General features: G+C 50.2%; 11 protein-coding genes across 11 annotated transcripts; 6 read left to right on the top strand and 5 right to left on the bottom strand.

Annotated features, from left to right (window-relative positions):
• Positions 1-759: 759 nt before the first annotated feature.
• LTR84_008752 (uncharacterized protein) lies at positions 760-1,779 on the top strand (the record flags this gene model as incomplete). The annotated part of the gene is made up of 5 exons (XM_064852297.1): positions 760-809; positions 904-924; positions 996-1,006; positions 1,091-1,399; positions 1,487-1,779. The coding sequence occupies 5 exons, from the start codon at positions 760-762 to the stop codon at positions 1,777-1,779; spliced, it is 684 nt and encodes a 227-aa protein (XP_064701571.1).
• A 194-nt stretch (positions 1,780-1,973) lies between these two features.
• Positions 1,974-4,027, bottom strand: LTR84_008751 (uncharacterized protein; the record flags this gene model as incomplete). Its single annotated transcript, XM_064852296.1, has 2 exons — positions 1,974-3,854; positions 3,971-4,027. The coding sequence occupies 2 exons, from the start codon at positions 4,025-4,027 to the stop codon at positions 1,974-1,976; spliced, it is 1,938 nt and encodes a 645-aa protein (XP_064701570.1).
• Positions 4,028-4,697: 670 nt separating this feature from the next.
• On the bottom strand, positions 4,698-5,830 carry LTR84_008750 (uncharacterized protein; the record flags this gene model as incomplete). Its single annotated transcript, XM_064852295.1, has 2 exons — positions 4,698-5,762; positions 5,825-5,830. The coding sequence occupies 2 exons, from the start codon at positions 5,828-5,830 to the stop codon at positions 4,698-4,700; spliced, it is 1,071 nt and encodes a 356-aa protein (XP_064701569.1).
• Positions 5,831-8,266: 2,436 nt separating this feature from the next.
• Positions 8,267-9,318, top strand: LTR84_008749 (uncharacterized protein; the record flags this gene model as incomplete). Its single annotated transcript, XM_064852294.1, has 2 exons — positions 8,267-8,273; positions 8,300-9,318. 2 exons carry the CDS (start codon positions 8,267-8,269, stop codon positions 9,316-9,318), a joined length of 1,026 nt encoding a protein of 341 aa, XP_064701568.1.
• A 1,671-nt stretch (positions 9,319-10,989) lies between these two features.
• On the top strand, positions 10,990-12,272 carry LTR84_008748 (uncharacterized protein; the record flags this gene model as incomplete). Its single annotated transcript, XM_064852293.1, has 6 exons — positions 10,990-11,100; positions 11,194-11,331; positions 11,410-11,505; positions 11,563-11,618; positions 11,678-12,105; positions 12,160-12,272. The coding sequence occupies 6 exons, from the start codon at positions 10,990-10,992 to the stop codon at positions 12,270-12,272; spliced, it is 942 nt and encodes a 313-aa protein (XP_064701567.1).
• A 51-nt stretch (positions 12,273-12,323) lies between these two features.
• On the bottom strand, positions 12,324-13,109 carry NSA2 (Ribosome biogenesis protein; the record flags this gene model as incomplete). The annotated part of the gene is made up of 1 exon (XM_064852292.1): positions 12,324-13,109. One exon carries the CDS (start codon positions 13,107-13,109, stop codon positions 12,324-12,326), a length of 786 nt encoding a protein of 261 aa, XP_064701566.1.
• A 362-nt stretch (positions 13,110-13,471) lies between these two features.
• LTR84_008746 (uncharacterized protein) lies at positions 13,472-14,089 on the top strand (the record flags this gene model as incomplete). The annotated part of the gene is made up of 1 exon (XM_064852291.1): positions 13,472-14,089. The coding sequence occupies one exon, from the start codon at positions 13,472-13,474 to the stop codon at positions 14,087-14,089; it is 618 nt and encodes a 205-aa protein (XP_064701565.1).
• A 265-nt stretch (positions 14,090-14,354) lies between these two features.
• Positions 14,355-14,689, bottom strand: LTR84_008745 (uncharacterized protein; the record flags this gene model as incomplete). The annotated part of the gene is made up of 3 exons (XM_064852290.1): positions 14,355-14,442; positions 14,508-14,617; positions 14,675-14,689. 3 exons carry the CDS (start codon positions 14,687-14,689, stop codon positions 14,355-14,357), a joined length of 213 nt encoding a protein of 70 aa, XP_064701564.1.
• A 577-nt stretch (positions 14,690-15,266) lies between these two features.
• LTR84_008744 (uncharacterized protein) lies at positions 15,267-16,958 on the bottom strand (the record flags this gene model as incomplete). Its single annotated transcript, XM_064852289.1, has 3 exons — positions 15,267-16,048; positions 16,099-16,716; positions 16,898-16,958. The coding sequence occupies 3 exons, from the start codon at positions 16,956-16,958 to the stop codon at positions 15,267-15,269; spliced, it is 1,461 nt and encodes a 486-aa protein (XP_064701563.1).
• Positions 16,959-18,188: 1,230 nt separating this feature from the next.
• Positions 18,189-20,503, top strand: LTR84_008743 (uncharacterized protein; the record flags this gene model as incomplete). Its single annotated transcript, XM_064852288.1, has 3 exons — positions 18,189-18,293; positions 18,369-19,365; positions 19,413-20,503. The coding sequence occupies 3 exons, from the start codon at positions 18,189-18,191 to the stop codon at positions 20,501-20,503; spliced, it is 2,193 nt and encodes a 730-aa protein (XP_064701562.1).
• Positions 20,504-21,205: 702 nt separating this feature from the next.
• Positions 21,206-22,453, top strand: LTR84_008742 (uncharacterized protein; the record flags this gene model as incomplete). Its single annotated transcript, XM_064852287.1, has 1 exon — positions 21,206-22,453. The coding sequence occupies one exon, from the start codon at positions 21,206-21,208 to the stop codon at positions 22,451-22,453; it is 1,248 nt and encodes a 415-aa protein (XP_064701561.1).
• Positions 22,454-25,476: the final 3,023 nt, after the last annotated feature.

Here is a 25,476-nt window from a genome sequence, read left to right as displayed (position 1 = left end):
CTGGAGGATAGGGACACCTCCACTAGCCTTTGGGGCTCTAGGCGGTCCCCGAGCACTGTGCCTGGATCTGCTTAAGAGCTTACCGCGGACGGGCTTGGGCTTGGGCTTGGGCTTGGTGGCTTGCCAGCGATCAGGAGGCTGACCATTTGCTAGTTCAGCCAATAATCGACCCCAACCCTTTCACTCGCGATCTTCAATGGCTTTGTTCCTGGAAGGTGGTAGGAGAGACTTGCACAATATGGAGTACGAATACTCGTATGATCGTGGCATGTCCAAAGCTCAAAATCCGGTTCGTCCAAGGAATTGATTGCAAGGACTACAGCGAAGTCCATCGCCCGTCCATGTTGGGGGCGCTTGACACATGATAACCTGCTCCGTACTCGTATGTACTGTGAACCAATTCTGCAATGCTCTCCGCACCGCTCGAAGGGCACGTTTGCAGCCACCCACCCATTGTCCAGTTGGATAGTAATCGGGAAGCCGCGGGGTTCAGACGAAGAGGCCGAAAGCCCAGAGGAGCCAGCTGTCCATCAAAATCTGTCAACAATGTCATCATGACCTTGATCATCACAAACTCGACCTAGGACGTTTCATAATTCCAAGGCAGGTGTGATCTGTATCCGCACTCGAGCTGTCATTTACTTTTGGCCTGTTGATATCAGACTGTAGTAGGTATCACTCAACCTTGTTCAAGCCTCTGAAGTCTTTCTCGTTCGAGCCATACCTTGGCGGTTGAACGTATTCCAGGCAGACGAAAATATGACGTACGATTCGCAGATTGCCTTCACTTTGGACACCATCTGTCCATGGTAAGACACCACCTCCGCCCTAGACCCGTATTCTATTTCAGTGATCTCTTTTGCGACAGCTCGTCTCGAATAACCAGGCTGACTGGTCACACAGGACATACCTTGCAAAGAAGAGGTGTGCTTGAAATCCAGCATGCAAAGTACGAAGCATATGTGCATCGTTGGCTGACCTGGTCGCATTTGCAGATTGGATGAAGGTTTGTCCGAACCTGAATTGCATTTGGCTTTCCTTGTCTGGAGCTGCCAATCAAGAAAACCTGACTCTTCGTGATCTGATATAGCGCTCCGTCGATTTCGCCAGAGTGATCAAGGCAAAGAAGTAAATTTCACCGTCAAATATTATCCATACCAGCTCTATCCCGAGGCTACCAAAGAAGGTGAGGACAAGTATGAGTGGTATAAGAAGTCCCGATATGGCAATTCCGAAGAGAAGATGAAGATGTACATGGCCTTGATGACAGCCTACGGACAAACCGCTGGTATCGATTTTAAATTCGGTGGTACGGTCGGGAATACAATGGATGCACATCGAGTGGTCCAGCATTTCCAAGAGGAAAAAGGTCCGGAGGTAGCGGACAAAATCATCCAATGTAAGACATCTTGAAGTGGACAACATTGCGGTTGTTGTCGTTGATTGTCATCCATGCATTGCATCTGACTTATGTTGTGTCTTGCAGCTTTATACGCGCAGTATTTCCAACAAGAGAAACATCCGTCAACGGATGAGACATTATTGAAAGCCACGACTGAAGCAGGGATTCCAGAAGACGAGGCTAGAGCCTTCATTGAGGATAAGAATGACGGTCTCATTGACGTCAAGAACCTGGTTCGCGAACAGACCGGAAACGGTGTTGATAGTGTGCCGACCATTATTTTTGAAGGCAAGAGAAGGGACATAACCCTGGTAGGTGCGAAGGAAGTCGAGGAATATGAGAAGACTCTCGCTGCTATAGTCAAGGAAAGTAAGTAGGTGGTTCAAGGGAGCAAATATTTAGTTAGCATAAGTATCCTAATGTTACCATGGAATGTGGAAGTGAACATCCCTTGGTATTTTCTCAGCGACTATGCCACTAGTAAGAGCAGGATCCGTGATAGAAGCTCTCCATGAACCGAACCGTAGGTAGGAATACAATTCAAAGTAGTCTGTCAAAGGGTCAAGGTTAATTATACATCGAATATCTCTCCAAAGCCAACACCACCGCTGGCGCGTCTAGCATCAACGAGGTCCAACCTCCAACCCACCCAACCTTTCAACCCTCGCTTAACCTCCCTGACATGCTCAACCATCTTACGAGCCTCTTCCTCTGCCTGAGCACGAGCGAACGCATGTTCATCAAAGCCAGCATCGTCGTCGTCAAACTCCTGTAGAAGCGAGTCATTCCTCGGTCGAGTCTGATTTCGAGATTGCGAATCAGGAGAAGTAGTGCTCGTGCGAAACGCAGCAAGGCCAGAATTCAACACCTGTGTGAACCCCGAATGTCGAATCTGCGATTGCTGGTTGAGAAGATTCCCCGAGCTTCTGCGTCGACTGGCGTTGCCAGAGCCAGACAAGTCGACTTCATCGAAGTCCTCGCCAGGATCGAGTGATGTCCGTGATCCTTCGTCGCCACGAGGCTGCATCTGCATCCTCTTGTCTCTCCACACACCGCGTTGCAGGTCGAAGACCTGTCCCTCGAGTTCTCGTATCTTCTTCTCGAGTTTCTGTCGCTCTTCGTCCTCGAGCTCGTCGAGGCCTTCGTCCCCTCCACCGCCACTCATGACTCTCTTGTGCTTTTCCCGAAGTCGTGAGTTCTCGGACTCGAGCTTCTCAATCTTCGCTCGAAGAGCGGGTAATTCTCTGGCCGTAGCTTCCGATGTAGCAAGCTTGTTCGAGTTTCGAGATTCAGCCTCCCTGTGGAGCTTATTCATGGCCTCGACTTTCTTTTCGAGCTGTTCTGCCTTCTTGACCACCTCGTCTCGCTTGCTGATGGCCTCCTCAAGCTCGCGTTCCAGGCTTCGAATCTTCGTGTCTTTACTAGTCCGCTCCGTCCCATCAAGCACAGCCTTCTCGCTGGCTCTTGACAATGCCTTCTTCGTATCAGCCAACTCAGTCTCCATCCCGCGTAGTTTGCCCTCAACCGACGACAACGAACTCTGAAGCGCCGAGATCTGCTCCCCATGCGTCTCACAGCCCTCGGTTTGACTCGACAGTTGGCCCCGCAACCGCGAGATCTCAAGCTGCATATCAGCGATCGTAGAGTCCTTACTCTCCAGTTTTGACCTCAAGCTCTCCACATCCTCACCGCCTCCAACGGCCTGGCTACTCTCCCTCCTCGCGGCCGCGGTACTCGTCCTGCGCCGGAGCACCTCAACCTCGGCCCTGAGACGTGAAATCTCCCCATCAGCATCAGCACCACCCGAGACAGACCTCTCTGCATTCTGCTCACGGAGCTCCTCCAGCTCCTCCTCGACTCGCCGCCACCGCTTCTCATGCTCCTCGGCCTCTCTCGCCAGCCGTTTGTTTTCGCGTTCCAGCTCTTCCGGCCGCGACAGGCCACTCGGCGTCACGAGTGCAGGGCTCAGCGGACCGCTGTCGCGGAAGCTCGTGCTGCGGATCTTGCTCTGTAGACTCACGCTCGGCTGGCGAGTCGAGTGCCGCGGCCCTCTGGTTGTGGTAGAAGCAGAAGCCAACTCTTGGTCTGCGGAGGGAGGGGAAACCGTAGCAGGGGATTCGACCGCGTCGGGACTCAGCGATGCCGCACCACCACCGCCAGAAGCAGCAGCCTTGATGGCATCGTTGAAGGCTGCTTCGTCTGCATCCTGGGGTTCCACCGCTGCCGCGGCTGTGTCGTCTGCAGGTTTGTCCTCCGCCTCAACCGCAGCCTCGCCAGCATCGTCTTTGTCCTTCTCTTCGCCCTCTGCCTCTACCTCTACCTCTGCATCCGCGGTTTCGGCGTCGTCTTCCTTCGCAGCATCGTCTTTCTTGGATTTATTCTTGCCCGATTTCTTCCCCGTCGTGCTCGATCCTCCGCCTGCGGCTGCGGCCTTTTTCTTCAATTGGGCGACCTACATGCGGATCCAAATCAGTTCTTTTGCCCAGTTGTACGGCATCAAATAGCTTGAAAGCCCTTTAGTGGAGGGAGGTATCTGTAGAGGGGTCTGAGGCCCTCACAATCGCTTACCCGTTTTTTTGCAGCTGCCAGCTTCTCAGCTTTCTCCTTGTCTTCTTTCTCACCCATTTTTGTTGAGTGTTCGCTCGAAGTGATAGGATGTCAAGAATTGATCTTGTGAAGCATTCACTACGTAAATTGTCGCGGCTTCTGGTGTCGACAGGAAGATGGGTAAGAAGACGTGGTTCCTAGGCGAGTTGTAGGGAGCCAATCAGAATACGTGTCCTGCTACACATGCGAAGGGGGCTTTAAGTGTCTAGTCCCGAGTCCTAAGAGCATGTGAAAGAAATAAATCTTAAAAAAGGAATTCTAGGTCTGAGGCGAGCGTACATATCCAGTGACAAACTTGGAATCAAGAGAAGTGTTATAGTGCAATTTTAATGTCATTATACGGTAGAATTGCAGATAGACCAGCTGGCCGCCAGTGCTACGGCATGTCAAAGTAGGCTTACAATGTGAAGCCTGTTGAACTATTTGTCCCGTTCCTTGGTCCTAACGGGAGCCATACTCAGAACACCATATCCCAAGAAAACAAAGCGGTGCAAATTATCAGAATGAGTTTTCGGCGATGTCGGAGAGGCCGCTCCCACAGGCCCTCGAAAACGCCGGAAACATTCTGGGTATCAATATTCATACACACCAAACCAATTCAAATCATGCCTCCTTGATCATGTCAGTTCCAAACGCCATCATAATGCAATAGTGGGGGATCATGAAACGGGATATCAAGGATCTTTCTTCAGACCTCAATCGGACCAACAATCTCCTCGCTCATGCCCCTAGCAGTACTCTTGCTGACACTTCGAGCACTCCTTACCTCTTCATCACTGAGAACGTAGTTATCGTTCTCATCGACCACAGGCCGCGATGGAGGAGAGAAATGTTCCTCGTCACTTTTCAGTTCTTGAATGACTTCCCCAGATGGATTCTCTACCGAGATCATCTCGACGTCATCATGATCGATGACCTGGACTCCCTCGCGATCACCAAGCCAGTATTTTGCTCTTTTGCGTGCACCCATATCGGGCGTGAGCCAGCCATCGGATTCGTCCTCAGCAAATCTCTTAGATCTAACGGGAGTCCGAAGGCCATCGTTGGCACCAACCGACAGGATACTGACGCCGCGAAGGTAGAGATAGCAGACTCGTTTCCTGGTCTTGTTGAAGAAGAAGTAGTTCATTGACCAGATCGACCCTTCATCATCATCTTCGAAAGGATCATAATCTTCCGGAGCATATCGGTAGATGCTGCATTCCCGGAGGCTCATCGAGTTGTCTATCAATCTCCACATCCCCGGACCCCACAAAGTCTGACTGGATGGGGGCCCGTTTGACTCAACCGTCCCACCAACTCCATTAAACAATGGATTGAAAGCTCGCGGCCGTAAATTGTATAAAGTAGTATCAAGGTTGTTCATTACGGCTCGTAGGCTCTTCTCCCGTTTGAAATCGGTCGGCCGAAGGACATGTGAAAAGTCGTAATCTGGGTGACTGGCATTGAGTGTGGCGATGAGGTATGCGTATGTTCTTCTGGAGCTGATCATTCCCATATTTCCAAAAGGGCTACTCCTACTCAAATTTAGGCTCGAGGCCATGAGATGTGCTTGCGGGGGCGATAGAGAGTTCGAGAATTGTAGATTGGACTTGTACTGTTGTTCCAGTCCATTTTCAATATTCTTGTATAGCTTCTTGTCGCCACCTGCGGCTTTGGTGGTGTATAAATCGCAGCCTCCGAGGACGTGCAAATCTGGGGTCGAGAAGTTAAGGGCAGAGTTGACGCTATCAAATTCGCGAATCGGTACAAACTAATGGAAAAAGTGTCAATGTTGATGATCTGGCATTTAAATTCGAAAAGACTGAGACGTACCTTCATGGTGACGGTCTTATCTGTACCGAGGCGTCTGGTGGTTATAGACAAGTCGACGATTGAGGGCCAGGATACGAGGTGTGGATTGCGATACTGCGGATTCAGATTCGGTAAAACGAATGTCAACAATCAGATGTGGTAGGCAGATTCGCGTGTGGAATTGGTGTGAGAATGATGCGATGTAGTAGGATAGGCACCTGAATGAGCTAAGCGATCGCGAACCGAGAGTTGTCAAGGCTGGCTGCAGAGACTGCTCTTGGGCAATTCGAATAGCTAGACGATAGACGTCTAGCAGGTAGTGTATATTTGATGGAATCCCATGTTGTGCTGATGATGGTTGATGAGAAGGACAGCTGAGGTTGGACAATGGAGCGGAGGTGGGAAGTTGAAGTTGCGACTGCGGAAGGCCTCATCACGTGACGGATGGGAGTCTGGTGATCAACCAATAGGCGTGTTGAAGCCTGCACGAGTAGGAAGTAAGCCACGACAATGGCTTTATACTCACAATTATCATCTCAACCGGTGCTTTGTGACATGGCTGTAAAGTTAGATGTGGGCTCAAATGCAGGTCATGATGTTTGTCCTTGTAGCTGCGTCAATAAAGGATGAACGGTCAACACTGGTGATAATCGGTTAGCGAGAAAGCAGTTGGATGGTCATCAAATGGATGCTGGGTTATATCATCATCGTGGTATACTGTACATAATTCATTTGCTGTTGCTCATATTAATGGCAAGGAAAGGGTATATTCATTCAACTCCCGGTCCTTGGTGCATGTGACTTACACAAAACCACCAAGCTTCGTTCACATCAACCCGCTGTCCTTCAAGTTCGTTTCGGTCACCTGCAGTGCAATCAAAAGTTAATTGATCCATGTTGTAATCCGGATTTGAGGTGGATTTGTTGTTTGGCATGATTCATAGCATGTTGCACTAAGCTCCGTTCTGGGGAGGTCTCAGCCATAGAAAGCGCTTGGCGTTGAGACTGCTTGAATACTGGTCTGCATCATGTTCTACATGATCTTGGTGACATCTTCCTCAACCTGAGTGTCGTCCCAATGATCATTAGTTTGATTGTACCAGGGAGAATCACCTGATGGGAGGGATGGCAAGCAGGCTTACAGAGAACACTGAAACTCAACTCCGAGCATGCAGAGTATTGGGAGAGTGCGAGGAGAACATGTATGGGGCATCATCAGGACTTACCTCCATATCCTCAAGACTGTCTTCTTGACTTATGCAGCGTAGGACATTTTTCTTGCTGCTTTCCTGCATCTCTCCTGCTAGGAGAAGTTCATCAAGGATGAAATAGGCTTTCTGGAAGTTGAATATGATATCCAATTCGCACACATTGCCATAATATTTGTCCATTTGTTCAACGTAACGATGCACGACCTCGAGTGTGATCAACTCATTGTCGGTGGAAGCGCAGCCTGCGATGAAAAATAGAGAGGCATAACGGCGATAGACTACTTTGCTGTCTGATAGATAGGCAGTGTCAGTGGGAGGTTTGCACAGGTCAAGAAGGGTTATTGGAAGGGGTCTTCGAATCAGTCATGGAGGGCAGAGGGAAAGTAAGAGAGGGACGAGTGCACACCCTTGTACTCAAGAAAATTGCACATTCGCGTCCGCCGGGAGAGAACAAGTTGAGAGACATCCTTAATGATTTTGGCCTTCTCTTTGGGCGAGAGAGTAGTAAACCATTTTGCAAGTCTCTACGCAGGAGGTTTGAGGTCAGCGAAGGAAGAAAAGGTGGGCGACAAAATGTTCGGTGGGGAACCTACCACTTTGCCCTGCCTGGACAGCAGGATGAGATAACTTTGGATTCGTTAGTATGAATACATCAAGTTCACAGACAGCATCTTCCTACCTAATCGGCATGTTGCATGGTTCGAAGTGAGTTGGACACTTGGAAACAATTCAATCAATCAATCTCAAAGATGAAAATAACCGGCGGCAGCGGGTCACTGCCAGTCTGTCTCAAGGCCAAGCCGCTAAAGATTGGGTGGATCATAACTCGTCAAAAGGATACATGCATTCCGGCGGAGCAAAGGGACGGGCACTCCAAGTTTCCATTGGTGTCGCAGACAAGGCTGAGTATCACATAAATAAGGAGGTGAGGCTGATAAGTTCTGGGAATTGGTGACATATATTCGTAACGAGATCTTGTATTTGGGGTGCGTCCTCGAACCTCAAGTCCAGCCAATCCGCTTGCACAAACGTCTCTGAGATTTGCAGAGAGAAACACTGCCCTGTCTTTCCAGTCCTGTATCGCGGAGATGGCCAATACGATATGATGTGATAGTCTGTAGATATTCCCCTGAGAACACTGCCCACCATGCATCGGCTGCTCCTTATTCTCACACGTATCCCTCCCTTCACCCAAAAGTATTTATCTATGCAAGCCCACCGAAGCATACTTAGGCATATAAACGACCGCAATATGAGCTGTCATTCCTCACCTTTACTAATCCAGCAGTCTCAAACATCAACTTCCGCACCTGGTCTTTCCTCGCATCAACTTGCATCTTATACCCGCTTGCTCTCGCTGATGTCTCCATTATTTCGCCCAGGGCAGGAGACAAAATATTCGGTCTTTCCCTGTATATCTCCTGGGAGGATTCGGAATCGGCTGCTCCATTGGCAGATATCGCTTCCTACCAGGTGTTCCTCTGCGCTGGTGGAAATTCAAAGTCTTCTTACATTCAGTTGGCCACCCTTGCGGACCATGGCAATTTCAGCGATGGCAACACACTGTCTGCACCCTTAGTCGCCGGTTGGGGTGCAAACTTGCCCAATGCATACTTTCTGAAGTTTGTGTCGGCTGCACAGGGTGGGACTGTTATTAATCTCTCGGATCGCTTCAGTCTAAGTGATATGACCGGCTTTTTCCCGCAAGTCGTTTCCAACGGTCTACAATCAGTGGCTAGTGATGCTGGGCCACCTGACATCAACAATTTCATTCCCATGACGATCTCTTCTGTCCCCGGAGAGTCTACTGTGGCTTCACATGAAACTGCCTTACTGAATACCTCCACATCATCCACAAATACTACAAATATCCCGGCATCTCCAACTTCTTCCATCCCTGGACAATCAGGTGAAACGAGCTCGCCAGATTCGGAGCCAGTGTCTGAGTCAATCTCTACAGGCGCCAAAGCTGGAATCATCGTAGGCATTGTTGTCCTCGCTATTGCCACCATCACAGCCTCGGTGCTATGTATTCGTTACCGGCGGGTCCAAAGACAGCATCTGCGAATACGTAATGAGAATGAAGCCAACCTACCGCAAGGTCGTGTAGAAACGAAGACCTCATTCCTCAAGCCCGAATTGGAAGGAAGTCCAGGTATCGCACGATTCGAATATGTCGATAAAGCCGAACTAGCTGTGCCTATGGCTGGCCGAATCGTTGTCACAACTAGCCCCAATAGCTTTGGAATCTCCAGCGACGCCTCAAGGCCTCAGGCTGAATTATCGAACACCGACGTGGGATAAAGAATCTGTCCCAGCCTCAAGACGAGAGCTGATCCTCCCACAGACAACAGGTACCGAGGCATACAAAGGCTCATCGCAGCAGGCACAGGGCGAAGACCTTGCGCCAAAGTTTTTCGTTGCGAGCACTAGCATACCCAGGGCTGTGCATCAACAGATGCCCACCTTTCCAACGGCATTAACGGCGCAAGCGCCAGACGATGTACAAGGTAGAACTGCACTATCGCGTCTCAAGGCTGAGCACAATGAATTGTTGGAAGAACTCAAAGTCGCTGAGATGAGAAGAAGAGAACGTAGGCTTCTGGAAGAGATAATCGAGGCCGAAACGATGGCAAGTGCTAATCCATCAGCAGCACAAAAGCCAAGGTGATGATACCCAGCGGACATCATGAAGTATCCGCGGAATCCCCAGCATCTGCCACTGTCAATTTCGAGCTCATGTTGCCTCATCATCCAAGCGGAGCAAAGTTGAGGATGCAATGCGAGCAAGAGCGATCTATCGAAAATTGAATGGTAGCGAGATACTGACACGGCGAGACAGTTCTTCATCGCGAATGAAGATGAACGAAACGCTGACAAGATGAAAAGGTGGCAATATCATAAGATCGGAGAGATGATCGAATAATGCTATGACAGAAGAACAAGCCCTAAACAGAAATCGGGAGCTGAACTCTGAGGCAGAGAGAACAACAGTCGGCATGATGATCTTTGCCAACGAGTTACGAAGAAGGGCGATGTCGGTCACTTGCCTGTCTTTAGTCAAGATAGGTAGCACTTCGATGGTGAAGATTTCGCATGGGCCCAGGGGGAGGACGCCGATTTCATCTCCACGGTTCCATGCTCCAACGTCCTCTCAGAGCCAGGTTGGTTTGGCAGCATCCGCATTTCAGATTTCAGCATGGGAGAGGAATTTCCTGGTTCTTTTGTCCCCAGGTGGTGGGGAGAGCATCCGGGCACTGCTGAATGCCGTACATACAGCACAGGTCACGAATGGCGGTCACATCCCTTCAGAAGCCACACTGCCATCCTTTGCCTACCGAATGGACTCAAGATCAGCTTCCCACCGCAGCCTTTATTCATTAACCCGCCCCGGCTAGCTGAGCATATGGACATTCTGTTGAACGGAGATCCACCGCGTACGGAATGGCAAGGGGTTTCCAACAGTACGACCAAGTGGAACGACACTGCATTTGATGAATCCTACACCATGCATCCCTCGTGGAGATGGGCTTCTTCGTTTCCTGGCGAACTCATGCAAGCCGTGGCTGGAGCCTCCCACTGATGACGGACAGGTGCCATATCCGTTGATTAAGCACGATGGGAAAGTGTTTGCGCCGAATATGGCGCTGCATCCTGTAAAGAGCTAGCAACGGTATCAAAATGATACCGCAGGCCCAGGTAGTGATGACTCGTAACGAACTTGTATCTCTAAATTGGAGAATCAAACGTGATTCGAAGTGAAAGTTTGCTGGCACCCCGTCCGGTTCGTTCCCCCCCACTATCGAGTTCCTGAGTCTCGTACTCGGATTTGTACGTAATTAGACTGGCACTCCACCTTTGGGAGACTCTGGATATTGGTAATGCTTTGAATCTGCATGTGATACCTTTGCCAAATATCATACTGTTTCTAGAACAGAGACTTTCTTCCAGGCTTCACATCTTTAAAGACAGATCATGCCGACAATCCAGCTGGCGACGTCAGACGACCTCCTCCTCTGCACGGCATGTGGAGCACAATACGCAGAGACCGAAGCGGCAGGGAAGACGGAATGTAGGATATGCGAGGTAAGTCACGCCACACTACTCCATGTCATGCCATGCCAAATGGTTGGCAATGCTCTAATTGCATATCTAAATGCGCATCCGGAATGTTGACAGGACCCGAGACAATACGTTCCACCACCGGGACAGTCATTCACGACGCTGGGGAAGTTGAAGGCTGAGGGGAAACACAGGAACGTGTTTGAGAGGAATGAGAAGGACGAAAATGTCATCGAGGTTTGGACTGAGCCGAAGGTACGGATACTGAATGATCATTGACGAGTGAACGTGGGAATGCATGGATGGAGGCTGACATGCAGGGGCAATTGTCAGTTCGGCATAGGACAGCGGGCATGTCTGATACAGACACCGAATGGAAATGTGCTTTGGGACCTTGTCGCGTATCTGGATCAGGCTACCGTTGATAAGGTGAGTAAAGAGTTTCCAACGATAGGATTTCCCACTGCTGACAACTGCTTGGAACAGATCAAGGAATTGGGCGGCTTGAAATTCATCATCATTTCTCATCCTCATTTCTATACGTACTTTTCCCCTGTGCTCCCCTCTTGACCTCGAGGGCATGCTAAACCTGTTCTTGTAGAACGTGGGCAGATTGGTCCACTACCTTCCAGTGTCCTGTTTACATGACTGAAGTCGACTCAGTCTGGGCCAACAGGAAGGATGTATCTTCCGCAACCTTGAAGCTTTTGAAGGATCCATATACTGAAGTCCTCCCTGGTCTGACAGCTGCAATATGTGGTGGCCATTTCGATGGAAGTATGGTATTACATTCAGCACTGCCAAACACCAAAATCCCGACCTTGTTCGTGGCAGATACCATCTTTGCCGTCGCCTCAGGACAGAACCCCGATCCGGGTAAGAGGAAAGATACGATCTCGTATCAGTTTTTGTGGAGTATACCGAACTTCATCCCGCTACCACCAGACAAGGTCTTGCAAATCTGGAATGCCCTGAAGGCATTCGAGTTCAAGGCAACTTATGGCGTTATGGCGAAGTTCACAAACGTTTGTGAGTAATCGCACCGGCAATCTGTTGAGTCGTTGCTAATGGTGTTGACTGCAGATGAGAAACCTGACCAGACCTTGAGTCTCAAGGGCAGGGTACTGCAAAGTGCCCAAATCGCGGTCAAAGCCATGGGATATCAAGATCATGCGATTTTCGCAGAGAAATTGTGAAAATAGTTCCTTAACAGTCGTAGTTTAATTTCCCTTCGAGGGAAAAATCATTCACACCAGGAGGACAGCATTCAAACAGCCGTCTCGACTTGGGTCATTCGTAACTTGTGCGTATTTGCCCCATACAACCTTGCCACCAGTGGTGACGAGACCTAATTCTGAAACGTTGACTTCGATGACTGTGCCTTTGGTGAGAACTCCTAGCTGTGTGTAGAGGGGATTCTGTGGGTTCTTCTTGACACTTATAATGGGCAGTTGGACGGTAACGCCCAGTTCGGGATGCGTGACATTGGCCTTCTTGTATCTGAGACCCATAGGCCGAATGAAGCGTTCGTATTTGACGGGTCGTCTGGTGAAATCTGGGCCCACAAAGGTGGGTTGGGTAATCATTCTCTTCCAGCTCTTCTTTGCTGTTTTCTTGCCGGTCTTGACCACCTTGAACATCTCTTCTTCGCTAATGCCTTTCACCTTGGGTAAGGGAACAGAGAATTTGGCGGCTTTCTCGGCTCTCTTATTCTTGATGGCGCTGGAGAGTGCTTTGGCATTGTTGGCTTGAGAACGGTCGAGGAGATAACTGGGCAGTGGTTGAGATGAAGGCTCGCTGGGAGCGGCGGACTTGACATCTTTCTCTTCTTGTGCCTTGATGGCCTTTTTCATCTGGATCTTCTCGGCATGTCTCTTCTTCTGGTGTAATTTTGCTCGCAGACCACGGAGATTCTGTGCCTTGTCGGATTGAGCATGGCCCTCTCGAGCCTCTCTCTTTCGGACTCGCTCATCGTGGTCCAGACGTTTACCATGCTGTTTGGTCCATCTCTCGATATACTCGTTCTGAGGCATGACGGCGGTGTCCTTAGTGGGATTTCCTGTTAATCTGGTGACTCGTTCTAAGGTTGTCGGTGAGTCTGCAAATCGAGACCAAAAAAATGTTCCGACAAAAGAACTTCTCCAAAATCTGCCATTCATTCCAGCCACGGTCACGTGAGTCCACCACCAGCGACATTAGCCACTCCCTCTGCCAGCCACAACCCGCTTCCGATGCAGCATCTTTTGCCTCCAAAGTTCCGATGGAAAGCCATTTGCTTCACTTACGCCTTACGCCATAGACTTTCGACATTTTGAGCTCAAGATATTTTCCATTTCTCTTTCTACATCCTACGAAATAGATTTGGTACATATCCTCCTACCAACATACACTCAACATGACTCTGCACATCCGGCCTCTGCGATCACTGAGCGCGGCTCCACGAGCCCATCTGTTCACCACTAGATATCCACCCAGCATCGCCTCTCGGACCTTGAGCTCGAGAAGTCCTCTACGGAAGCGCGACGACGACAGCGCCGACAGCAAAACCAGTTCTCCCGCTTCATCACCGGATCCCTTCGCATCCTTCAGCTCCTTCCGCAGCGGTCCCGCTCCTCCACGCCTCCCCAAAGAAGACCAAGAAATATTTGAATCCCTGCAGCGGGCGTCGACCGGCGCATTCTCCACGCCACGAGCAACGCCACAGATAAACCAGTCACCTAATTCTTCGCCGGTTGAGGCACAAGACGCACAGGCTGTCGTAGATGCGAGGGTCGAGAAGATCGCCTCGGAGGGCGAGTCTGGGCAGTCTACGTTCAAAGATAAATACGATCGAACCATTGAGGCGAGAGGCAAGGGCGAGGAGCTACATCCTGATGTTGTGCGACGTGCGCAACCCGAGTTTGAAGGTGATGTGAACCCGAAGACGGGCGAGGTTGGAGGCCCGAAGAACGAGCCCTTGAGATGGGGTCCGACGAGCGAGTGGACATATAATGGGCGAGCTACGGACTTTTAGAAGCATTCTTTGCATGAATCTCAATTCTATATCCGTGAGGGAAAAGCGATGTCTGATTCTCAACGTTGGTTCTCCATCATATGGTTTGTTCCCAGCGCGCCAGTTTCCATGCAGAAAAGTGTTGGTCTAGTACTTGGCCACCATGATATGGCGAGGTTATAGAATCGAATTCAAGCCCATGAGATGAGATACCATTGTTTCCAGTCCAAGTGTGGTGAAGAGTCAGAATATGTCCGTTGATGCAACACGCCAACTCCCGACTACTTCACTGGGTCTTGACATCTTGGTCTTGCTCGACGTGGATGTGGTCATTGGTCTGGAGGACACCGACCTTGTCATCCGGGAACTCGACGCTGTTGGGGGCGGAAAGGGTTAGATGATGGTTTTATCTCAGCCTGAGGGGGGAATTGCTGCTCACGTAAAGCCCTTGATCAAAGTGAACTCGTGCTTGATGTTGCCGCCGTCGGCCTTCGCCTTATCCTTGGCCTTGGTGAGCTCCTCGGGCGAGGCGTTCTCTTTTAGGGTGACCTAGGACTCGATGATTAGTCTTGATAACAATCAACAGAAGACGAGATTGTTACTTACATTGTATAGAGGCATTCTGACGGATGAGGTGGTCGATAGAAACTGGTGCCTAAGTAGTGGATTGTGGGGTTCGCAAAGAGTGTTCTTGCGATAAGTTTTGGCTTGAAGGAGGATGATGGTTTGGTTTGATGGAAGTGGGTGGGAAGAGGAAGAGGAAGAACGAAGGGATCTATTTATCACGCGATGGAATTGCAAGTTCAAGTTGGCCAACTTCATTGGAACTCGCAGTGATGTGCAGTGCCCCGCGGTCCTGGTATGGCACCTCAGTAGCGGGTACCAACGGTCCCTGCGGTGGGCACATGGCAGGCACGCAGTGAAGGGGCTATGACGACATGCTTGGCGGCATTTTCACCCCCCATGTCCGAGTCGTGGCTGCCATCTCTGAGGATTCGTAGATCGATGCTGGGTCTGGTGAGATGGCTCCAGTTCTTGTTATCCTGGAGTTGCTTCTCTTCAAGTCGGTAAGGGGTGTTGGTATATCATTACTATACGTTAAAATATCGATTTCTCTACTTTATAATGCGGTCATCAAGGACCTATCTTGAGTTATTACGCTGTGATATCCTGGATCAACTGTGTCACTATTCCCCTATCACACCTCCAGAACAGGCCTCGGTACCGCGGAGGTCTTTTCCGAGAGGGATGATGGCTCATCTTCATCCTCGGCCTCATCCGGGATAGGCTTACGGGTTTGCGCTGCATATTTTGCAAGGATGGTGGTGAGCGCTCCTTGATAGTCCCACGATCCGATCACGATCTGCCGTCGTTGCAAAGCCTCTTCTTTGTGCTTCGAGGTCGCCGCTGTAAATGTCCAGTCTATCCCCGTTGCAATGCGCGGTCTTCGGTGGAGCTTAAAACGTCCCTCCCACTTATCATAGGACGAAATATGCTCTTCAGCCTGTGCAAGCCATGTTCTCCATACATCATTCATGGGTGCAATGGCTGTCGCCTCATTCAACCATTGAGTGGTCCCCGTTAACGCGATGGCCGTCCACAATGCTGCCGTGAAATTTCTGGCCTCCTTTTTGACATTTTTCTCAGCGCGAGCCTGTCTCTTGGAAAGTGACCAGGCGTTCTGAAAGCGATGCCACTGCTGTTTGACTGTTCTTTTCAATTCGGCTGTCTTGGTCAAAGGCGTAGTATCCCCAAGGGCCGTTTCCGTCGGCCGCTTGACGGGAAGAACATCAACTTGAAAGGCATGGCGCCAATGTGCCGTGAAGGGATTCAAGGCAGATACCGCCCAGTAGACAGCATTGAGTGTGAAGTATGTTGCCACAAAGGCGACTTGGAGAATATTCTTGGAGTTGGCCAGTGACACCACTCCTCCCATCAGCAGGATCGTCGACAGCAAAGCGAGTGTTCGATAAGGGGTATCTTGGGCCTGTCAGTCATGAAGAAAAACACGATATCGGGCCTTCTCTTACCATCAATGATGTATTCCGCGTACTCTGCTTGAAAGTACAAGCGAGCGATGGGTTCAGACTCTGCTCGAATAACTCGAATGGCTCCGTTTGGGTAGTATATCAATACATCACTCCGGGGTAACGTCTTGTCGCGCGAAGCAGCAATCTTGGGCTCCTGGAAAACTAGATCCCAATGGGTTCCGAATCCCGCAAACGAACTGACGGTCGCAAGCATTATAGTGGCCAACAAGGAAAAGCCATCTTGGTAATACACGGACAGAACTATCAGAGCTATAGCCATCGCGAAGCCCAGTAGGGACACGAAGAACAGTGGGCCATATTCCCTTGGACCAAATGAGCGAGCCTCTTGCTTGCGCCGAGTGACTTGAACAAGCTCGACCTCATAATTCGCCAGTGTCCGGGGGTGTAGCAACTGAGCAAAAAAGTTGATTTCCTTCTTGATAGTACCAGAATATGCGCCCGCAACGACTCCAACAGCAGTAGGTAGGCGATATTTTCTTTCATGTTCGAGCAAGGCTTGTGGGGCGGGGAGCAGCCTTGGAATCACCGACCACCAGGTCAGGCCTGTTACTTGAGCATTTCTAGTGACTGAGCCTTCTCCAAGCACAGCAATGATACCTACGATGTCCAGGCGCAAGTCGTCAAACTTGTCTATCCAGTGCATGACTGCGAAGCAAGAGGATCGTAGGGAGTCAAGGCTGAAGAAGGAATTTCATTTCAGCCTGATGAACGAAACAGACAGGCAAACCCAGACTCATATATGTAGACTCGGATGTAGAGTAGTATTGTGACAACTCACTGGTGGCTGCAGGACAGTACTTGAAAGGTTCGAACTGCAGGGAGCCGCTTGCGTCAAACATTTCAAGGCCTGGAAGATCGCACCCAATAGATCATAGTGCATCTTCAAGGCATGCATTGTGTGACCAACCTCCCCCGCTGCCTTGCGAGTGATCTAAGGTCTCGACTGGTTCGAACTGAGGAGGTATTTGATGTTCTTCTTCCGAAAATAAAAGTTTTTTGCGTATTGAACCCGTACTTGACCTTTCATAATCCACAGAGCTCTTGATCAGTCACGACTTTCTCATGGAGGGCTCTGAGTTGTGCAATGGTCATGCTAGTTTCTGTCACCAGGCGAAAGGCCCGAGGCGTCGATTAGCTCCCGAGGCTGAATTAGGCCCCCCAATGGCTAACACTTAGCTAAGAGGCAGAACTTGAAGGCCAAATTTGAAAGAAAAGCTTACATTTCAGCTTCAGGCGAGGGCGAGGGCGAGGGCACTGATTAATCACAGTTATTATCAAACCAGTCACCTACCAGTGGTACCGAGTACCAGGTGATGGAAGCATTTGCCTCCTCAAGTACCCACCAACATGTGAGCAGTAGCCTTGTTGCTGGTCCAAGTCTTTACTGGCTGGCACATGGGATTTGGTTTGAAATCTGTTTCACACTCTGCGAAGGGTTGGCAAGGCTTGTTCCTTTGCGGATGCCTGGTTTGTGGCAAGATTGTGGCAGTTCGAGCATTGGCAGGATGGTGATTTGGTTTGCTGATGCAAAGGGTGATGGATTTAGGAATAGGGCCCTGACCTGAGCACCTGTGAATCATCGTTACAGGGAGCATCAGCCCGCCACCTTCTGACTTGGCTGACTCAAGATCTCATAGCACGGTATATTGTTCTTGAGGATCCCGGCTCCATGAAGTAGCTCTTCTTCCTGATGACTCTCGTTCCCCGAGTCGGTAGTCAATTATAATTATCATTGGGGACCATGACGTTGTCAATAAGGACCAAGCTCAACGACGCCCCGCCTTCCGCATCCACTGCCTCTGCCTCGCCCGGGACGCCCCTGTCCACGCCCGAAGAGCCTATTGCAATCCCCCCGCTGCTTGTGTTCAACTCCCAGTCCCAGTCCCAATACCAGCAGTGCCACTCGTCATCCACTCTGGGTCCAGTGGCTGTGCCAGTGACAACCCCGATCATCTCCCCACCAAAAAGACCTTCTGCGACACATGCCTTCGTTTCTCGTCGAAGTCGACTTGTAAGACCTGCTCTCCCTTGGAATTGCTCGTCCCTTCCTGACCACGAAATGCACTCAGATGTCGAATACCGAACCTTCTGAGGGTTCCAACGCCTCAATCCTCCATCTTACCAAACGAATAAGACATCTCAGTCGACTACCAGCCAGTTGGGTCAAGGCAATTGTAAGTCTCAGAACCGGGCTTCACCTTGCTTCTCCTGATTCTTGTTCTTTGACTGACCGACATTTGTTCCCTTAGGACGCCCAAACCGCCCCAGAAGAGTCCTATGTCTGTGAAACCTGCCAACGCCTGGATCTCAAAGTCGAATCCTTCTACGTTCAGCTAGGGGACAAGGAATATGAAATAGCAAAGAAATTCAGATATTTGGGCCGGCTGTCACAGATTCAAAGGAAAACACACTGCCCTTTCTGTCGACTTGTGCTCGAAATTGCCGACCGTCCTCCCGATCAAAGAACCCCTAGTTCGGTCGCCGATGAGGATCCTGCGGTTTACGCACGATGGGTGGTGGATGGACAGGAGGACCTAGGCCCAAACCCAGACCGACCTGGAGAACATCACTTCAAAGCCCGAACGCGTCGGTTGTTGATCTACAGCGATCCCCAAACATTCAAAGATGGCTATATCGTTCTTTTAGCCGAGGACGCTCCGAGGCCCGAATGGTTTGGAAGGCGCATCACGTCGCCCGATCTTCTGGATATCCAGCAACTGCGAACATGGATTCATGATTGCGAGACCACCCACGGTCTGGAGTGTGAGGAATCCCTCGTCCACCCCGATCTACTGGGTGCACCAAAAGACGTGTTCCGGGCCATTGACGTGAATACAATGAACATTGTTGAGGCACCTCGGAACTCGAGATATGTGGCTTTGAGCTACCTCTGGGGTAAGAATTTCAACCAACTTTTCACAACCAGCAAAAACTTGTCTACACTATCAAAACCAGGAGCACTAGAAAAGGAAAAACTACCCAGAACCATCAAAGATACCATTACGTTGACGAGGATGTTGGGTGAGCGATATTTGTGGACCGACAGTCTGGCTCTCCTGCACGATGCTGGCTTTCAATATCATGATGACTGGGTCTACGCACGTGCTGCGTTGACCGTGGTTGCGGGTTCTGGAAAAGACGCAAATGCGGGACTTCCAGGTGTGAGAAAAGAATCGCGGAAATTTCATCAAGAAATAGAAGAGATTCGGCCTGGTCTGAGATTGATGATGTCGCATCTGGCTGAAGGTCAGTTATCCTCGAAGATTCTCACATCTGCTTGCTAACTCATGTAGATTATATCTCAACGTCACAGTGGGACTCCCGGGCGTGGACATTCCAAGAGCGTATGCTCTCTAGACGTTGTCTGTTATTCGTCAATGGGCGGATATACTATCAGTGCCGGCGAACCACTTTCTGTGAAGATATGGAAATGCCTCTGAATGGCGGATGGTCCCTCGACTCGATCGACATGCCCACTCGGATTTTCCGCGAAAAGCCATTTGTTCAATTCACGTCGGCCGTGGAGCTCTATACGCGGAGAGAGCTGACGAATCCGATAGACATCTTGAATGCCTTTGAAGGAGTGCAACTGGTGCTCGAAAAGCGCCTCTCCGCAAAAATCTTTTACGGCGTGTTGGAAACAATGGTCGATTCCTCTCTGATATGGGAGTCTACCAAGAGATTGTTCCGTCGGTCAGGATTCCCAAGTTGGTCATGGTCCGGATGGATCGGTGAGATTCAGTGGAAATACAGCGAGCCCGTACGATCCTGGATTCAGTGGCATGCCGACCAGAATATTGGGCTACATGCATTCTCAGACCAGGCCCATGAGAGAATCGCCCCACCTCTCGAGCGACCAGAGAACCCTACACCACTTTCGCGACACAATTTGAGCAAGAAGATCCCTTTGCTACACTTTCGAACAATAACCGCTCATTTCACTCTCATATCTCCCGCGCTCATTCACAAATCAGTGATTTCTCCCTTGCGCAAAAGACTTACGGGACCGAGCGCATTATCGACAGTACGACCAGCTCCTGCAGATCCTGGATTGATTCGAGCAGGAATTGCAGACGACAGAGGGTGGTGGTGTGGAACAATTGACCTGGATGCAGTTTGGATGTCTCGTGTTGGAGTGCCATTAGAGTTTCTGCTCATGTCCCGGGTCAGCAAATTTACTGACGATGAACTTGCCATCTGGGAGGGAACATTACCGGATGAAGTTGAAGACATTTTGGCTCAACGAGATTACGGAGTCTACAATGTGATGTTGGTCTCTAAGCGGGACGGTATATACTATCGGGAGGGTTTGGGCCGCATATTAACAGGGGCATTGCAACGTGCAGTCCAGCCTGCTGGTTGGAAGGATATCATTCTTGGATAACCTACCAAATATTACTCCTGTCCAAGCCATGCCTTTGAACCAATTAAGCTTCTTGCAGAAAATCCAATCCTTCTTCTTAGGCATTCAGTAAAGACGAAGAATCAACCAGATCCGGATTATGCAATGCTACCCAGTCCCAATTACCTAAGTAGCTAGGTAGTGAACAGCCCTACGAACCAATACGTCGGATTTGACGGCAGCCTGATTATTTCCACGGCAGATCCCCTGTTCCGTTTATTTCCCAGCCCTACGCTGTCCCGCTTGGAAGCACCACGAGCTCGTGTCTTATTCCCTGTCGATGCAACCCAAGTGTTTCTCGCGGGGTATTCGAGCTGGTGGTGTCGGTTCTCTTCTTAACTTGAGGAGTGCCGATCATTCTCTTTCCTTCGGGAGCTTCTCAAGCCAATCATGCAGCCCACGCCCTTCTTCTGGCTCGTGAGTCTCTCAAGTTCTTTTAGCTAATCTCGCTTCTCGCCTAACTTATGATCTGATTTCTCAATAAATTGCGCCGTGAATGCGATTGATTGTATCTCACTGATTGACTATAGAGGATGCAATCTTTATGATGCATCTTCACCTCCGAGAGACTTGACTCCGCACATGCGACTTAGGCGACTATCACTCTAGGCACCAAATTGGTTTTCGGGCATCGGGATTATTATTTCGATCTGAGGAAACAACCCAAGAAGAAAATGATCGAACATGTCGAACAACGCAATCCCAACACCCGACCCCAGCGACCCCATCACCCAGATAAATTGCGTGTATGCGATATCCGGCTCATATGGCCTCCTCCCACGCCTCCTCTACTATGTGACATTGGTGTTTGCCATCTTCGGCCGAAGCCAGGAATGGCTGATCATCGGCGCGCTTGTCAGCGCGCTGACCTACGCCGGCACCGCGTCGATCCACATGATGGCGTTGGTGTCGAGTAAAACCCGCGTGTTCGATCTGGACATCATGGCCGCCTGGGCGGTGCTCAGCACGGGCGCGCTGGGCTACATCGGCATGATCCATTGGAGCTCGACGCTGCGGTACTCGAATGCCCGGTGGATCATGATCTGCTGGGGGATTTTGGTCGGAGTGGGCTTGATCTTTGGGCGTGCGGCGTTGTTTGATACCCAGTTGAGTGATCCTGAAGCGGCTTGTTATTCGACCTCGGGGAGGTTTTTGGAGTACCCGATTGAGCTGATCAGTCCGGAGTTCGAGTGTTCTTACAAGTGCTTCGGTGTGTCGAAGCCGATGCGCCATCTCTCCGAGATTGTTGCTGTGCCATCGGAGATGCTGAAGGATAAGTATTCGAGGTTGGCGGTCGCGCTCGTCGGGCCGATCCAATTTGCAGCATATGCGGCATTGAGTATCGATACGCTCGACCATAACCCCTCACAGATGTGTCAAAGAGCTGTGATGAAGTATCTCATCCACCCTGGTCACGCCGATTCACTGACGAAGACGGTCTACAATGCGTCCGCTGATGGGTGGTATGGAGGCTATTTCGCGCTGCTGAATTACCTCTGGAGATCGAAACGGTCCATCAAGAAGACACTCATCTGCTCCGTCACTCTTCCGTGGCTTTTTCTCACGTTTTTGATCGACGTGTTTTGTCTGCCGCTGATGGTCGCAAATATTATACTAAATGAGATCACCCTTTTGCAGGGCAATCTGCCTGTGAACGAAACGAACAATGCTGTCGGCCAGTGGGGACCTGTTGTTAACTCGCTGCTTGTGGTCTTCGCTGCCTGCTTGAGCAAGTTTATTGAAATGCGACAGAGATCAAAGGCGGTCAAGGACTTGGAACAACACCATGGAGCTGTATCGATGGTTAATTCTGAACTGGAGCAGGGGTCCATGGATGGACAGGAGACCGGTGTGATCAAGCCGAAACTTGCGCATGTCCAGACTCTGCAAGATATGGATGATTGGATGAAGAAGCCAAAGAGGTCAATGTAGTCCTTGAGACCGCTTTGGGTCAAGAAAGGCTTAAATAAGGCGTCGTCTCAATGAATATATGAGTATCTTATGCCTTGAAGCCCAAGAGTTGTTGCATCGACAAGAGAAGAAATCCATTCGGCCACCAACCCCAGCGGAAGGTCTTTGGAATGCACTTCTGTTCTGCTAGCATCGCCTGTTCTAGGTTATGGATGTATAATTGAACGTGACCCCGTCCTTCCGCCGTTGGTGATGAAAGATATCAAGGAGCAGCATCAGAATGACCCTCAAAGTCGTTGAGCCACATCCAGATCTTACAGATTTATGACTCACATAGATAAGCCGGAGATGAGATGGCTTTTGACCCTTGCAGCGCTTCGTATGATCATCTGCGGATGTTGATATATGATCAAGTGCATTAGCCGACACAGGAACATGTTTACGAGATGAGGATAAAGGCATGTAGAACTTGAACGCTCAGCAAGACCTCACAGGATCCAACTTGATTCTTAGATGCGAAACATTATGTAAGCAGCAAGGATGCAGACCTACACCTGATACTCATAAGCCTGATGGGCGTCGCTCAAGGCTTCGAATTCTTCAGCCTCAAGCCTAGGAAGAGGAAGGGCAAGGCTGAGTTCGCGGGCCGCGTTTGCCAGTTAAACACCATGAGATTGGGGAGGGAGCTAGACCTGATTGAGCTTCCATCGGGGTTTCGGAATGGGTCTTTCGCCGTCTGCACGATTTCCCCCCACCACCTGCGTCCAAAATAATGATGAATATGCAGGGACAATCGATTTAGCCACAAATTTCCTCGACTCTCCAGCACATCGAATTGAAATCGACACGGTCAACGCTGAATGATTTATGAGTCAGGTCGGTCACATATAACCTCCTCTTGACCACCGTTTAAGCTCGACTGCTTTCAATTCATTCTAACACAGCTGCAACATCACATCATGGCGGAACACATTAGAGCTACTTTCGCTCAGGCGAAGAAAGACGGTCGCGCCGCCCTCGTGGGCTACTTCACGGCCGGCTATCCTACGCCTGAGGAAACTCCTGATATCATGCTGGGTTTACAGGCCGGTGGTGTTGGTAATTACTCTCACTATACCTCCCAGTCGAGAGATCTTTTAGTTAATTCGTGACCGCAGACATCATTGAGCTTGGCCTTCCCTTCACCGACCCCATTGCAGATGGCCCTACTGTTCAACACTCCAACACCATCGCTCTCCAAAACGGCGTCACAGTCACCAGCGCCCTCCAGTTCGTCCGAGATGCTCGAAAGCGAGGACTGCATATTCCGGTACTCTTTATGGGCTACTACAACCCTCTCCTACGCTATGGTGAGGACCGAATGCTGAAGGACTGTCGAGAGGCTGGTGTCAATGGTTTTATCATGGTCGATTTGCCCCCGGAGGAGGCAGTAAGATTCAGAAACAATTGCAAAAAACAAGGCCTATCATACGTTCCCTTGATTGCCCCAGCGACCTCAGAGAAGCGAATGAAACTTCTCTGCGGAATTGCTGACTCTTTCATCTACGTGGTCTCGAGAATGGGTGTCACGGGTGCTACCGGCACTCTGAATACAAAACTTCCCGAGCTGCTCGAGAGAGTCAAGCAATACTCTGGTGGAGTTCCAGCAGCCATTGGTTTCGGTGTCAGCACGAGAGAACACTTTTTGAGCGTGGCAGAGATCGCCGATGGCGTAGTCATTGGAAGTCAAATCGTCATCACGCTCGGCAACGCCAAAGAAGGCGAAAGGGGAAACGCTGTAAGAGATTACTGCGCCCAGGTTGCGGGACGGAAACTTGGAGAGTTCAACACCACGAACGGCGTCACTCGTGAAGTCGGAATAGTTGAGACCATGAACGCTGCAAAGGAGCCCAACAGCCACACTATCAATGGAATTGATGGCCAGCCAGTCCAAGTCGACCAAGTCATCACAGATGATGATGTTCCCAATGAGCCTGGTCTAGCTGACCAGTTAGATGCGCTCAACTCGTCCACCAACGGCACCACTCCCAACCCCGATGCCATCCCTGCTCAGTTTGGTCAGTTTGGTGGACAATATGTGCCTGAGTCACTTATGGACTGCCTAGCAGAACTCGAGGACGGATTCACGAAAGCCAAAAATGATCCAGAATTTTGGAAAGAATTCAAATCCTACTATCCCTATATGGGCAGACCATCACATCTTCATCTCGCCGAAAGACTGACAGAAGCAGCCGGAGGCGCACAGATATATCTCAAACGAGAGGATTTGAACCACACTGGAAGTCATAAGATCAACAACGCAATTGGACAAATCCTAATCGCAAGACGTTTGGGCAAGAAACGTATCATTGCGGAGACTGGTGCAGGACAACACGGCGTAGCTACCGCGACAGTCTGCGCCAAGTTTGGTATGCAATGTGTCGTATATATGGGTGCCGAAGATGTACGGAGACAAGCCTTGAATGTTTTCCGAATGAAGCTGCTTGGGGCCAAAGTTGTGGCTGTCGAGGCTGGATCTCGTACACTCCGAGACGCCGTCAACGAAGCGTTACGAGCTTGGGTGACCGATCTTGAGACAACACACTACATTATTGGCTCGGCCATTGGGCCTCACCCATTTCCCACGATCGTCCGTACTTTCCAGAGTGTGATCGGACAGGAAACGAAGGAGCAGCTGAAAGAGCTTACTGGCGGCCGACTACCAGATGCGGTCGTTGCTTGCGTTGGTGGAGGGTCCAATGCTGTTGGCATGTTCTATCCCTTCAGTTCTGATCCATCTGTGAGATTGATTGGAGTAGAAGCTGGCGGAGAAGGTGTTGACACCAACAAGCATTCAGCTACCCTTGGAGGTGGTTCAATTGGTGTGCTACACGGCGTGCGGACATATGTCCTTCAGAATGAGCACGGCCAGATCAGTGACACCCATTCAATTTCCGCCGGACTTGATTATCCTGGTGTCGGACCAGAATTATCGAACTGGAAGGATAGTGATCGTGCTGTCTTCCTCAATGCGACCGATCCCCAGGCTTTGATAGGTTTCCGTA

The sequence above is a fragment of the Exophiala bonariae genome (genome assembly GCF_035927105.1).
Source record: "Exophiala bonariae strain CCFEE 5792 chromosome Unknown scaffold_33, whole genome shotgun sequence".
Taxonomy (NCBI): domain Eukaryota; kingdom Fungi; phylum Ascomycota; class Eurotiomycetes; order Chaetothyriales; family Herpotrichiellaceae; genus Exophiala; species Exophiala bonariae.
The sequence above is the reverse complement of the archived record's forward strand: the minus strand, read 5'-3'. Positions and strand labels throughout refer to the sequence as shown.